This window comes from Mobula hypostoma, chromosome 19, assembly GCF_963921235.1.
Source record: "Mobula hypostoma chromosome 19, sMobHyp1.1, whole genome shotgun sequence".
In the NCBI taxonomy this organism is placed as follows: domain Eukaryota; kingdom Metazoa; phylum Chordata; class Chondrichthyes; order Myliobatiformes; family Myliobatidae; genus Mobula; species Mobula hypostoma.
In genome coordinates this window covers 34,553,942-34,569,796 of record NC_086115.1, presented here as the reverse complement: position 1 = coordinate 34,569,796, position 15,855 = coordinate 34,553,942, and the positions used below count along the sequence as shown (strand labels likewise).

Here is a 15,855-nt window from a genome sequence, read left to right as displayed (position 1 = left end):
GGCCTGGCCGATTGGGCACATCTTCCTACTCATAACTTCTACATTCATTTGTTTGTGTTCTCACTCTAATTGCTTGCATTCACTTGATGACTAAATTCAAAGTGCAAAATAAGCTTATTAGCAAAATACATATATGTCACCATATACTACCTTGAGATACACTTGTAAGTAAATTTGTTTAAAACTTATCTCCCTGCTCACCTGTGTTTTACCCTTTCAGAGATATTCCCTCTCTGCTACCCTCCCTGCAACTTATCGAGCTGCTTTAGTTTCCTTAGAAGAGTCTTCAACCTGAAATATTAACCCCGATTCTGCTCCCACAGTCTGAGCTGCTGAGTATTTCCAGTGTCTGTTGTTTATATTTAAATAACTGTGTATAACTGTTTAGTTAGGAAGGTTCAGAATATATATTCCTGCATTGAGTTTTTGACTGTACCTTGTTGAGAATGGTAAGCGGGCAGGCATTTGCTAACTTACTGTCGCTGTTTTCCAGATGGCTGAATTACAACTTCTCAAGCTGGATGAGTTGGACTGTTTAATCCAAGGTCTGCTCTACATTGATTCAGTTGGGTACAACGGTCAGTCCGAGTGTTACTATTTTGAAAAACCCACTGACCTCGACCAGTGCCAGAAAAAGCCGTATTGCTTGGATAACCCTTACCCTATGTTGCTGGTCAACATAGGTTCAGGAGTCAGTATCTTGGCTCTTTATTCTAAAGATAATTACAAAAGGGTGACTGGAACCAGGTAAGCACGTAGGCACAGCTAAACTAAACATATTGCTATTTCTGTTTGTAAAATGATAAACCTTGATCTAACACTTTCACATTGAGGGGTCTCAGTCCAAAACATCAACTATTCCTCTCCTTAGATAAACTCTTGAGTTCTTCCAGCATTTTGTGTGTGTTACTCTATAATCTTGTACACTTGTATTCCTTTTAAAACTTCAAATTGGTTTCTCTTTCATTAGTAATGTTCTACTTTTATGTTCCCTTCCTGAATGGCAGCTGGGATAAGAATGGATAGAAAAAGAGGGAAGCATCTTCCCTCTCTATAACAAGTATGTTGTACAAAATGACAAGGCCAACTCTGAAATCTTTTAATAACTACTTTTTTCCTGATCTTTTGCTGTCTTATGATGCTGGTCACTTGCTGCTTTGACTGTGCTGCATCTTCTGGGGTGGCTCTGAGTGCAGTTTTTTGCTGGGACACCAGCTCCCAGCTCATTGCTAAGGCAGGGGCTCTTCCAGCTGTTATCCACTTCAGTACAGAATGGCTTTGACAGCCTGTCAGTCAGTTATAAACATTCAGAATCACTCGATGTGTTTCAGAAAAGATTTTTAAAAATTTACATTAGAAGACTAAAGACATGCGTGAACTAACCCATTAAGTCAAATAAACAATTTGCTATTTAGTAACAGCATTTTATTTTTCGCATTCATTTCAGTGGACTTGGACCAGTCTAGTCTGATATAACTTAAGTAGGTGGATTTTCCAGTTTAAAAGTTAAAGATTTATGACGCCAATTTGGACCCAAGGATTGGGTGTACTGAGCCACTTCTACTGGCAGGTGCCTGTAGGTTATGACAGAAGATTTGTACTAATTTTGTCAATCAATATAATTAGCTTCTGGCAATTTCATAAGTGAATGTTTGCATCCAAGCCCTATATAAAGACTTGCACAGGGATAATATGTTGAAATTCAAAGTTCAGAGTAAAATTTATTATCAGAGTATGTGCATCTCATCACATACAACCCTCAGGTTCTTTTTCCTGGGGGCATACTCAACAAATCGATAGAACGGTAACTATTAAGTAGAGTCAATGAACAACAAGCTGTGCAAATGCAAATATAAATAAATATCAATAAATAATGATAATGAGCATGAACAAACATGATTAAAAAGTCCTTAAAGTGAGACCTCCTGAAGAAGTAAAGTGAGTCTTCAAATAGAATGAGTGTAGATCACCCCTTTTGTTCAAGAGCCTGTCGGAAGAGGGGTAGTAACTGTTCTTGAGGCTGGTGGTGTGAGTCCCGAGGCACTTGCATCTTCTACCTGATGGTAACAATAAGACAAGAGAATGGCCTGGGTGGTGCTTTTCTATGACAACGTTTCATGTAGGTATACTCAATGGTTGGGAGGGTTTTACCCATGATGTACTGGGCAGAATCCACTACCTTTTTATAGGATTTTCTGCACAAAGGCATTGGTGTTCCTGTACCAGGCTGTAATGCAGCCATTCAGCACACTTGCCATCACACGTCTATAGAAGTTATGGATATTTATGGATAGTGCAATTTGTCTATAGCATGAAGCATAAGTTGTCGTATCTTGTATATAAAGGTCTGCAAAATATCGGTTCGCTAACTTTTTAAAACATGATGCACATTTTATAATCAAACGGAGTCTTTGACTGAATGTTAAAACTGTCTCTGGGAGTTCCTGACTGTACAGGGTTTTGTTGCATTCTCCAGAGCTCGGAGACCCCTTCTGTGTTACTCTATTCATATCCCATTTGCCATGAAGTCATTGGGCAATACCACACAGAAGCAGACCCTTTGGCCCATCTAGTCCATTCAAACTATTATTCTGCCTAGTCCCATCAACCCACACCTTGATCATATCTCTCCCATCCATGTACCTATCCTCTCATAATAGCATTATAAATCAATGTTAGCACTGGTGTTTCTCTGAAAGACTGAATTTGCAACTGTGCAACTAAATTTTTGTCTCTGGAGTCCAATACAATAGTATTTTGTCAGCAGTAATTTTTACCTCATTACCTTCTATGTGAGGAAAGAAAAGATATTAATTTCTTCAGTTACGATTATTGGTTTCTTTTTGTGTGGTGATCTGTTTTAGTATTGGTTGAAAGTAATGATTTTAAGTTATTATTGTGTCCAGTTACTATTGGTCTCTAAGCCAGGTTGAAGCCCATCTTTGATCTTAGATGCTGTTTTCTTCAAATCTTCAAGCGTGGAACTGAAGTAACTATTTTAATTGACCAGCTTGAAAGCAAATGGTTAAATGGGGATGCCTGTGAAGTAAGTAGCTTTATAGTTGCCTGTCCTAGTGAAGGAGGACCTATCTGAGATCAGAGCCCGTCAAGATTGCAAGATTTAACAAGGAAGATACTTGAATGAAACAGATTGGGCTGTGCTAATTCCATTATTTTTCCTCTCGAGAGCTGTACAGAAAGTTGAAACTAGAGTATTGATTTTACCTTTAACTTCAGATACTTACAAACTATCAGTAAAATAAAGTAATAACTAATTTATGGTTCCTACATTATATGTTTGTCTCCCTTTGAAGTTAGTGGGTATATATATGATCATATGGGAAAGGCATATTAATGACATAAAAGTTTTTATCTAGAAGTTTTGCAAGGTTAAGTATTGGAAAGAATTTTTATAATCCCGGAAAAGAACAATATTACTGTACCTGAGAGGATTATTAAGGTAGCCAAGAAGCTTTTAACAGCATCTTCATTAATAATATGTATGTAACGTTGCACTGTACTCCCATCATTACAAACTTAATGGTTGTTCTTCATTTTTGTATGTACTACGTGATATCATTGTGCTCTGTTAACTGAGACTTGCTCATTTTCTCCCTCTGTGGCATACTCACCCAGCAAAATACCTCACTCTTTCCTCTTAACCCACTTAAATAGTCTGCCTCGTATTCTCTGCTAGTCATGGTTGCTCGTGCTCCCTTGTACTTAATCATAATGGGGCTCTAATATAGGAGTTCCTAGCCTGTGATCCACAGACCCCTCAGTTAATCTAAGGCTTCGTGGCATAAAAAAGGTTGGAAACCCCGTTTCTCATGGCTCAACTTGTGAAATGTGATAAGGTTCATTTTTTACATAGGAACATATGAATCCTGCTCAATTTTGTTTTTCCTGCTTCATTCCCAGAGAGGTTATTCATCTCTCCCATATGGCTTTCTTAGCCTCACTTCCCCCCTTCCCTGGTTTCCCACCTCTTGGCATTCTCAGCTATCTGTCTTGTCCTTTCCCTTGTCTTGGGTTAGAATAAAACAAATCCTGGTGAAGTGTGACAATGATAAAATTATTCTAGGAGAATCCTTATCAACTGTAATACAGAAACAGAGGATTTGTTTGTGGTGGTGAATCATTTAAAAGAAATTGTCAGTAAGCCTTAAATAACCTAAACATCATCACATCAAGAGCTTGACATCAGTGGTGCTAAATGCAAGCTTCTTTAATCAATGTCTCATTGTGTTCCTGTGGAAGGGGAATGTTATGAAATGTGACATAAATCACAGGGGACTTAAGAGCATTAATGTACAGAATGACCTTGGGTGCAAGTTCATAGCTTGCTGAAATTGAAGAACCAGGCAAGTGTCACTCTGCTTCCAGCACTATCGTACCATGTCCACACTCGCTAAGCCTAGCCCCTTGCCTTTGGAATGTGGGAGGAACCCACGAGGTTATGAGGAGAATGTATGGACTCTGTACAGGCTGTGTCAGGAATTGAACTGGCAGTACTTGGAGTGTGGTCGCCACATTGCAGTAAGACCATAAGACGAAGGAGCAGAAGCCGGCCATTCGGCCCATCGAGTCTGCTCCGTCATTTTATCATGAGCTGATCCATTCTCCCATTTAGTCCCACTCCCCCGCCATCTCACCATAACCTTTGATGCCCTGGCTACTCAGATACCTATCAATCTCTGCCTTAAATACACCCAATGACTTGGCCTCCACTGCCGCCCATGGCAACAAATTTCATAGATTCACCACCCTCTGGCTAAAAAAATTTCTTCGCATTTCTGTTCTGAATGGGTGCCCTTCAATCGTTAAGTCATGCCCTCTCGTACTAGACTCCCCAATCATGGGAAACAACTTTGCCACATCCACTCTGTCCATGCCTTTCAACATTAAATATGGAAGTATGTGGTAGCAATAGAAAGTGCAGTAGAGGTTCACCAGGGTGTTGTATGGAATTGAAGGCTGTAGTTATAAGGAGAAGTTGGATAATCTGGGTATATTCTCACTGGAACATAGGAGGCTGAGGGGCAATGACATAGTGGTTTATAAAATAGACAGAATGGGTAGAATTTTTTAATCAGGGCAGGAAAGTTTGGAGCTAGAGCACAGTTTAAGTGAGACATAAGAAATTTAAATAAGATCTGACAGGTCCGTTATTCAACAAGGTGGTGAATGTCTGGAATAAGCTGCCAGAGGAAGGATAGAGGTCTAACAGAGGCATTAATGTAGATAGGCATTGCAGACAGCATGGCTGAAGTGGGCTGAGCAACTATGTGAGTGTGCCGTATGTTTTGTGATCAAATGTCTATTTCAACATTCAATACATGCATCTCCCTTGCCTTCATCAGGGCTTTGAGGAGATTTGGTATTCGCTGGATGAAGGCTATTATGGTGGGGAACATTCTGGTTTCATCACAGCCTGCTACGGAGGCTCCATTTCAATTTAGGAGCAGCTTCATCCCTTCCACCATCAGGTTCCTGAGCAGGTCTATAGACAGTACCTGGTTAATCCTTTGTTCTTGGCGCAACTTATTCATTTTTGTATTTTATAGATTTTTTTTTCTTTACATGGTGGGTTCACAAAGCAAAATTAGAATTTGAATATATTTAGCTACTTGTATTTTGTTAGGCTGTTCAGGCTGATTAGAGGATTAGACCACACAGATTTTGTAAGAATGAGGCAAAATGGAAAATCCAAGTGAATTCCTGACTACTGCGCTGTGCTGGGGGCACGTTCCCATCAAGCAGAAAATTAAAACTTTGTTTTAATCTAAACTGTACCAGAAATGAGCTTTCCAGGTGTTGCCTCCACACTCCTTGCCCCAGGGAAATCTGTCTGATGAAATTTGTGTATCAATTTAATGCTCCTGATGTTTGAGTACTACTGTACTGATGTCACTTGCACCTCTAGGCTTGGGAATCATACACGGCAACCTTGAGAGAATTGGTGGTGTTCTATTCAAGCAGCAGCTTGTTCTTGTGGCACTTAAACAGTTTCACAAAAAAGGTGGTCAAGTGAAGGTTGTCTGCAACATAGAACAGGCTGTTTGGACCATCATGTCTGTGCTGACCATGATGCCAATCGAACTAATCTCGTCTCTCTGCACATGTTCTATATCCTTCCGTTCCCTGCTTGTTGCTTTACTAAAATAGGTCATTGCTTCAGTAAAATATTGTTGCAAAAAAAAGTTAGTGAACCGTTTGCAACTACCTGTTTTACTGCATTAAATACTCATAAAATGTGGTCTGATCTTCATCTAAGTCACAATAATAGACAAACCCAATCTGCCTAAACTAATAACACACAAACAATTGTACTACTTCTCGTCATTACTGAGTACACCATTTAAACAATCATAGTCTAGGTTCAAAAAAGTATGCGAATCTCTGGGGTAATGCCTTCTACAAAAGCTATTTGGAGTCAGGTGTTGTGATCAATGAGCTGAGATTGGAGGTGTGGATTGTAGGAGTGCCCAGCCCTACAAAAAAGACACACAAGACAGAGACTGCTCTTCTCAAGAAAGATCTGTTCATGTGCACCATGCCTTTATCAAAACAACATTCAGAGGACCTTAGAAGAAGAATTGTAGAGATGCATGAAGCTGGAAAAGGTTACAGAAGCATTTCTAAAGACCGGAGTGTTCATCAGTCCACAGTAAGAGAAGTTATCTACAAATGGAGGAAACTCGGTACTGTTGCTACTCCATAGAGGAGGGTGTCCTGCAAAGGCCACACCAAGAGCACAACGTGCAAAGCTTAAGGAGATGAAAAAGTACCCAAAGGAAACAGCAAAAGACTTGGAGAAATCTCTAGAATTTGCTAAGGTCTCTGTTCATGTGTCCACTATAAGAAAAGCACTGAACAAGAATGGTGTTCTTGGAAGGACACCATGGAGGAAACCACTGCTGTTCAAAAGAAACATTGCTGCATGTCTCAAGTTTGCAAAGGACCACCTGGATGTTCCATGATGCTTCTGGGACAATGGTCTCTGCACAGATGAGACAAAAGTTGAACTTTTTGGTAGAGATGCACACCGCTATGTTTGGAGGGGAAAGGGCATAGAAACATAGAAAATAGGTGCAGGAGTAGGCCATTCGGCCCTTCAAGCCTGCACCGCCATTCAGTATGATCATGGCTGATCATCCAACTCAGAACCCTGTACCAGCCTTCCCTCCATACCCCCTGATCCCTTTAGCCACAAGGGCCATATCTAACTCCCTCTTAAATATAGCCAATGAACTGGCCTCAACTGTTTCCAGTGGCAGAGAATTCCACAGAATTCTGCACTGCACACCAACACCAAAACCTCATCCCAATTGTGAAGCATGGTGGAAGGAGTATCATGGTTTGGGGCTGCTTTGCTGCCTCAGGGCCTGGACAGCTTGCAATTGTTGAGGGAACAATTAACTCAAAATGTATCAAAGCATTTTACAGGAGCATGTAGCAGTCCATCACCTGATGCTTACTAGAAGTTGGATGATGCAACAAGGCAATGATCCGAGGCACACAAGTAAATCAACAACAGGATGGTTTAAAAAGAAGAAAGTATGTGTTTTGGAATGGCCAAGTCAGAGTTGGAATGGCCAAGTCAGAGTCCAGACCTTAACCGAATTGAGATGTTGTGGCATAACTTGAAGAGGGCTGTTCATGCAAGGAATCCCAAAAATATTGATGAACTTGAAACAGTTTTGTATGGAAGAATGGTCTAGAATTCCTCCTCACCATTCTGCAAGTCTGATCAGCAGCTACATGAAACGTTTGGTGGACGTTATTGCTGCTGAAGGAGGTACTATCAGTTATTAAATACAAGGGCTCACATACTTTTTCCAGTCTGGACTGTGAATGATTAAACAATGTGTTCAGTAGAGACATGGAAAGTATAATTGTTTATGTGTTACTAGTTTAGGCAGATTGTGTTTGTCTATTATCACTCAGATGATGATTAGACCACATTTTAGGAGTAATTAATGCAGAGAACCAAGTACTGCAAAGGGTACACAAACTTTTTCTTGCAACTGTTGTTGATAACATCAACTTCTCGACTCTTTAATTATCTATGTTATTTCCTTAAAAAAAACCCTCAATCTGATTTGTAAGACTCGTACTACAGTCATACTTTGAATGACTCATACAAAGTCCTGTAGACTGTCTGAAATAAGCCTGATTTTCCAAATGCTAGTTAACCTCCTCCAGTAATTTCCCTACAATTGATTAAATGGCTCACCGGCCTCCCTGTGCCTACTTAGCTTCCAAGATTGGCTGTTCTCAGACAAGGAGTGCAACTGGAAACACCCTTTTTCTCACTGACCCCTGAGCAAAGGTTTCAGTATAACTAAAGATGAAATCTAGCATTAGAAAGTATGCTTTCATGCTTGACACCATTATATTTTTGACTGATGTGGTCACCTGAATTTGCCACTAACTGTACACGAGGTAAAATGTAAATCATTCTTAATTCGACACATCTGATAACAAAAAAAATGAAGGATTCATATGGTCAAATGTATTTAAAAGTATTCTTTTGGGTTACACTGTGTAATTTGAGATAAGATGTGGTAAATTTAGCATGTTTGGTCAGATCAGATCCCAAAATGTGTGTCAAAGTCTTCCTCACTGCTATAGTAGATTGAAACATCTTCCATGATGGCAGCTGTGATTGTTCAATAACCTTGTTGTATCAGGTGACTGTTTATATACTAGACAGAGACTCTTGTGCTCTTTTCTAATCTGCTATTTGTGTATTTGATGATATCAGTGCTTGTAACAATGGCCAATCAATGTGCATGAAGGGAAATGGGGATACCCCTGGAAATTATAGACCAATTTAATCTCACAACAGCGCTTGCTTTTATTTGTCGAAGAACTGAGTACGAGAATCAGGAAGTTAGGCTGCACCTGGAATATTGCATTTGCCTCAGGGCACACCATTATAGGAAGGATGTGGATGCTTTGGAAAAGGAGCAGAATAGGGGGCATGTGCTATTAGGAGCTATTGGACAGAGTGGGTTGTGTTCTTTGGAGTGGCGGAGGTTTCTAAGATTGAGAGGCATAGATAGAGTAGACAGCCAGTATCTGTTTTCCTAGAGTTGAAATGTCTAAGTGGCATGCATTTAGGGTGAAAGGAGGCAAGTTCAAAGGAGATGTGCGGGCCTTTTTTTTACTTAGACTGGTGGGTGCCTGGGATGTGCTGCGTTTGTTGGTGGAAGAGGCAAATATTAGATGGATGGATGCATGAATATTCAGGGTATGGTTGTAGTGTAGGCAGAAAGTGTCAGTTTAGTTGGGCATTTGCTTACTAATTTAATTAGTTCAGCACAACTTTGTGGTTGATGGGCCTGTTCCTGTGTTATATGCTTCTGTATACACCATTGATGCTTTGATTGATAAGCTGTGTGTAGAGCAAAAATCCTCAAAGACCTCTTTGGTTCTTTGGATTGATATAAGCATTATAGTTTGTCCAGTCAGTTGATCACCTTGCTTGATATTAATAGTCACAGTTAATTGGAGTGCATAGAAATAAACTGCTGAATAATTGGAAACGGTTTAGAAAGTTGCAGTGAAAATCAGTAATGATATAAATAGCAAAGAGTTAAACCAATAAACAAACTGGCTGTAGATGTGATTGATCACGAGAAATGTGCTGTGCCAGCTGGAAAAGGATTAAGTGAAGATGACAAATTCTAAACTGATAAACGTAGCTAGAAATTCAAAGCCCAAATTGTTCTGTTGGAAAGAACTGCAGAATAAGTGAAAAGTGGTACAGTGTGTCAAATGTAAGTGTAGGCTGTTAATCAGAGTAAATTGATCAGGAATGACTAGGTTTCAAAGAAATAAGTAGTACACACGATTGTGACATCCCTCATGGGGTGGAGACTTCAGAATCCTGAGAAGCTCCCAGCATTGACGACAGAATTAAAACACTGTAAAGTAAGGAGTGCACAAGTATTTGAAATATTAGAGGGCATGTGGGATTTTTGTTCTTGCTCAGAATGAGTTGATAATTATTATTGAGTGAAGAACCGGCAAACGAGCACAGTGGTGGAAATGACATGGAACATTTCTTTCAGGAATTTTCTTTTATGATGAAGTGAATGCAGTTATTTCAACTATTATCTCATCTTCAGTAATTGTAGTTTGCCATTTTTCTTTTGCCTTTTGAAACTCATTTGTAGTCCTTGTACTTGGGGCCTGGCATTTTCCAACCTGGTAGAAATATGTAGAAAAAATGTATACAAACTCATGAAATTATTAGATCTTGGTAACCTATAATACACTGCTATTCATCCAGAATAGCCAACTCATCAAACCGCAGTTGAAGGAAATATAGTGCAGAACTAATTTTTCGTGTGGTTAATGCCCAGGCAACAGGAAAGGCAGCTAAACAAAGCTGGTAATGTCCCTGGGGGTGGGAGAAATGTGTGTTTAGCCCACTGCTCTACTCTCTTTACACTCGCTACTGCTGAAAGACCATCGGAAAATTTGCTCATGCACCACTGGTGGCAGAATGTCAGGTGGCAATGAGCAGGCATACAAGAGTGAGTCGGGTGAGCTGGTTGAGTGTTGTAACAACAACGTTGCACTCAATGCCAGCAAGATCAAGAAACTAAGTGTTTATTTTGGGAAGGGGACTTTGGGGGGAGCACCAGTCCTCTTTGAAGGGGTCAGTGATGAAAAAGGTGAGCAGGTTGGGTGTCAACATCTCAGAGGACTTGTCCTGGGCCCAGCATATTGATCCAATCATGAAAAAGGCACACCAGCATTGTAGTTCATTCAGAATTAGAGCCTATTTGATATAGCATCATAGAGCCTCGAAAGTTTCTGCACGTGTACGTTAGAGAGCACCCTGACTAGTTACATCACCACCTGGTACAGCTGTTCCAATGCACAGGATTGCAAAGGCTGGAGCCTTAGCCAGCTGAATTGGGGCACAAGCCCGCCCACTATCAGGGGCACAAACCTGCCCACTATTAGGGGCACCTTTGACGACGGTGCCTCAAGAAGGCAGCATCCATCATTAAGGACCTTCACTACCAGGGACAAGTCCTCTTCTCATTACTACTATCGGAGAGGGGGTACAGGAGACTAATACTCAATGTTTCAGAAACAGCTTCTTCCCCTCTGCCATTAGTTTTCTGAACAGTTCACAAACCCGTGAACACTATCTCACTAGTTCTCTTATGCACTACTTATGTTTTTTACTGTGCTTATAGTAATTTTTTTATGTATTGCACTGTACTTCTGCAAGAAAACAACAAGTTTCAGTGGTAATGCGATTCTGAGTCTGTTTGAGGAAAGGGAATGATGCATGCTCCTCTTCACCTTGATAAACTGTTTAGGGACTGTTTGGAGATGCTCAGAATTCTATCTGAACAGCAGTCAACTTGCTTCTAATGACTTAAGAATTTCCCCTTTCCCCACAATTCTGAGGAAAATTTTGGTGATAAGTAGACGAGTAAATGTAGTTGTTCAGTAAGAAACATATATTTTTGACAGAAATATGTGAAAAATAAGTTAACTCTGGCTCCTGACATTTTATACATGAGTTTGAAAGGAAGCTATTTTGTATTTACGTGGCATTTGATTTTGTCTTCAGAGCATGGCTATATGTCTTTCAGTTAATGGGTTATTTTTAGAGTGAACTTTAAAAAGGTAGGCATGGTCTCTGTTGAACACTGCATGATCTGCTTCCAGTGCTGATCTCAGAAGGCAGCCATCTATCAGCTACACAGCCACATGCTTGGCATCTGTGGACCAAGGCTACCTTAAACTCTGTCTCGCTCTTGACTCTTTGCAACTCAAAGCGATCCTTCACTAGACTGAGCTCCATCTGCATGTTCCCCTTGTGGTGGCTAACCATGCCCAGTTCACTTTCCAGCCGTTGCATTTCAATCAGACAACTCACCAGCTGCGTGTCCTGCCCTCTCTGAGCCTCTCGCTGTCAATGACATGGAAATAAACAAATAACCAGTAGGTGCATTATTGATGGAGCATATTGAAGATAGAATTAGGTTCGGCTCAAAGCTGCTGAGTATTTATCCTATTTCTCATGCCAGGCATACAAGTAGCAATGCTGAAATTACATATTAACAAACTCATTAAGTGCTGTTGAGTAAATTCACCATTAGGTTGCTCAACTATTGAGAAACTGTTGGTTACAGTTTTACATTTCATGCAAACACTGATCTTTTCAGATTGCTTTCCACCCTCTCTACTCCTTTTCATACTAAGCTCTGCTGTACACTACTGTGGGAATCAGCAATTCTGACATCTCTCCCAAGCAACACACCATTAAAGTTGCTGGTGAACGCAGCAGGCCAGGCAGCATTTCTAGGAAGAGGTACAGTCGACGTTTCGGGCCGAGACCCTTCGTCAGGACTAACTGAAGGAAGAGCTAGTAAGAGATTTGAAAGTGGGAGGGGGAGGGGAAGATCCAAAATGATAGGAGAAGACAGGAGGGGGAGGGATGGAGCCAAGAGCTGGACAGGTGATTGGCAAAGGGGATATGAGAGGATCATGGGACAGGAGGCCCAGGGAGAAGGAAAAGGGTGAGGGGGGAAAATCCAGAGGATGGGCAAGGGGTATAGTCAGAGGGACAGAGGGAGAAAAAGGAGAGAGAGAGAGAGAAAGACTGTGTGTATATAAATAAATAACGGATGGGGTACGAGGGGGAGGTGGGGCATTAGCGGAAGTTAGAGAAGTCAATGTTCATGCCATCAGGTTAGAGGCTACCCAGATGGAATATAAGGTGTTGTTCCTCCAACCTGAGTGTGGCTTCATCTTTACAGTAGAGGAGGCCGTGGATAGACATATCAGAATGAGAATGGGATGTGGAATTAAAATGTGTGGCCTCTGGGAGATCCTGCTTTCTGTGGCGGACAGAGCGCTCTCCCAAGTAAACCTTTCTCCCATGACCTAAGAGTACCTTGTCTATCTGCAGATGCATGGTAGGGTAATACATTCAACTAGTGGTTCTACTTGTACTTCCTGATGTAACTCACTCGAAAGTGTTCCAAGGATAGAAATTTTGCCAGACGTTTTTTTATTCCAGAAGCGGAAATGTTAACTAAAACACAGAAACTTACCACATGCCCCGCCCGGTCTGTATTTCCTCATACGTGGAAATACTTCTGATTGCATCTATCACTTTCTCACTTTGAGTTTCATCCACTTAGCCAGTCAAATCTTGAACATTAAGATCATTTCTACTCAATCTCAAAACTCTGCAAGTGAATTGCACAGACTGTCATCTTGGTCTGTAAGTATCAGACACTTGTTTTTCCAAATCGTTGATCATATCTCTAGTTCTTTAGAACATAACAATTTGGAACCCATTGATCCTTCTCTGCCATTCAATATCATGGCTTATCCCTTCCTCATACAGTATCTTCTTTTCGCTGATCTCCAATGATTCTGGGGATTTACACCTTCATCTTTTCAATCATAAATACATTTAGTGACTGTGTCCATAAGCATTTGGGTAGGGAAATTCAAAGATTTACAATCTTTCTAAAAGGTTCACTATCCTGAGACAATGCCACTTTGAATATAATGTCAGCCACAGGGAATGGTCTCCTCAGTGTATAACTAATGGGTGTTTTGACTGGATACATCACACCACATGAGCAGAGATTGACTACCAAAGGCCAGTTATACATCCCGGATGATGCACAGTATGAATCAGACATGTAGTTGACGGTTAATTTGTGTTACAGACAATGTTCCCTCTAATTTGTAATGACATACAAAAATCTTGTGTGGTGCAATTTTTTGCCCAGTGACGGCAACATGTGCACACTGAATAATTTCAGCAGTAAAAACAGTATAAATATGCCAGTTCTAAAAATCTGCAGACAAATCATCGCAAACTCCACATTGACAACACTGTCCTCATCAGAAACCAGAAAAGGAAATGTGATTGTGTATGATCATGAAATATACTTAACATGCTAATGAGGTAGCGAGTGACAACCTTTTGTGCATAGTTTAAGTTCCTTTGTGCACTAGTAGCAAATGATGGGTGCGTGCACACACCTTGGAGGGAACAGTGGTTACGGGCCTCAACAAAAAAGGAGCTAATGCAGCTGACATTTTGTGCTCAAGTTGAACAGAAACATTGATTTCAATCATTTTAAAACTACTTGTACTGAAAAACTTGGAAAAAATAATACACATATGTATTGTTATATGGCTTTAATGATGAGCATAATCGCTTTGAACTTTTGAAGAATTTGAGGAGAAATTTGGTTAGATTTCTCAATGACATTGAGTGCACCTATTTTTGAGAATTTTCATTGGGGTGACATAATGTGTGGAATTGTGTCACCTAGTATGTCATTCATCCACTGCTCCATCTTCAATGGGTTACAAACTTCAACCCTGCCAAACAACAACATTGACGATTGAAGTTTCAGTTATTACTTGACTCACATTTCTGTGGACTCAATAGTCACAGTTTTAGGTTAAGTTCCTTTTGATAGTGGTAGTAGGAAACTGTAATTTTATTCTGAATAGTTTTGAATTCAGATGGAATGCTGAAGAAAGTAGAATTTGAAACAATGTTTTTCTTTTCCTTCATCTGTTCCTAGAATCTGCTAATGCAGAATTTAGTTCTCAATTTTTATTTACATGCTACATGGCAAAATTGTCCATTGCTTAAGAATTACAATTTTATTCATTTGCACAAAATAGACCACTTAGACATGTATTGTACAGTTGTAGTTGCCATGAGGAGGTAATGTTTAATCATTACTTTGAACCACTTTACTACTGGGAAGTATTTTGAAGGATAATCACAGTTGTAATGTACAAAATTCAGCAACAATTTTATGAAATGCAAGGTATGAATGAATTATGACTGTTTTAGAAATAATAACTGAGTAGTTGGGGGGCGGTGGAAGGAGGGTTTCTTGCTGTTCTTTGAAATTATGAGATTGCTAAATCCACCTGAAAAAGATTTATAGGGTTTTGGCTGACTTTCCCATCCAAAAGATAACATCTCTGACATTGCAGTCATTCCATTTTACTGCACTGCAGTCTCATTCTAGAACTTGTGCAGTGTATCTGGAAAGAAGCTCGAATAGCACTCAACATGGGAAATGTGTCAGAATTAACAAGTGTTTTCACAAGAAATATAATTAGGCTGTGCTGCAGCTTTGAGGCCAGAAACAGGATGACAAGAATTTTCAATCTCATCTGGATCAGACTAAAACCTGCCAGCATTGTTTCGCCCACTTCCCTCCCTCCCCACAATCTTTTTATATTGACTGTCTCCCCTCTTCCTGGTCCTGATGAAGGGTCTCAATCCAAAATGTCGACCGATCATTTCCTGGCTGCCTGACTTGCTGGAGTTCCTCCAGCTCCGTTGCTGCTCCAGATTTCTGGCATCCGCAATCTTTTGTGTCTCCCAAGAATTCTAAACTAAAGCTTTGTATTTGCCCAATCCTTTTATAGTTGAGTGGAACCCCTTTGTCAGCGAAGAAAGTAGCCCAGGTCACTTGTGCTGATCTCTGACCTGCAACTCTTCTCGAGAACATGATGACAATGCAAGATTTTGATGGGCTGTAACCTGCCGTCTTCTGCTTTCCTACCCCACCTTGTTTACTGTCAAGCCTGTCAAGTTGATAACATCTAGTTAGGTAAATGCTTTGAACTGCAACCAGTGAAACAAAGCCTTCAGGACAAAAAGAAGATAAAATAGACAGTTATCATTTAGACTGGTTACTGACATCTGAATATTCTTGTAAATATTTATATTTAGTTGAGTGTAAAACTATTTTATCTGTTAATGAAGCTACTGGATGAAGTGGGAAGTGGAAACCTGTGAGCTATCTGAGATGTATT

General features: G+C 40.2%; 1 protein-coding gene across 5 annotated transcripts in view; it reads left to right on the top strand.

The window, feature by feature from the left end:
* The window catches only part of LOC134358953 (pantothenate kinase 1), a 110,133-nt gene that overhangs the window by 67,461 nt on the left and 26,817 nt on the right, over positions 1 to 15,855 (top strand). For all 5 annotated transcript variants that reach the window (XM_063071658.1, XM_063071661.1, XM_063071660.1 and 2 more), the window contains exon 3: positions 494 to 747. In XM_063071658.1, the coding sequence (XP_062927728.1) occupies positions 494 to 747 (254 nt within the window). The remainder of the gene's footprint in view (positions 1 to 493; positions 748 to 15,855) is intronic.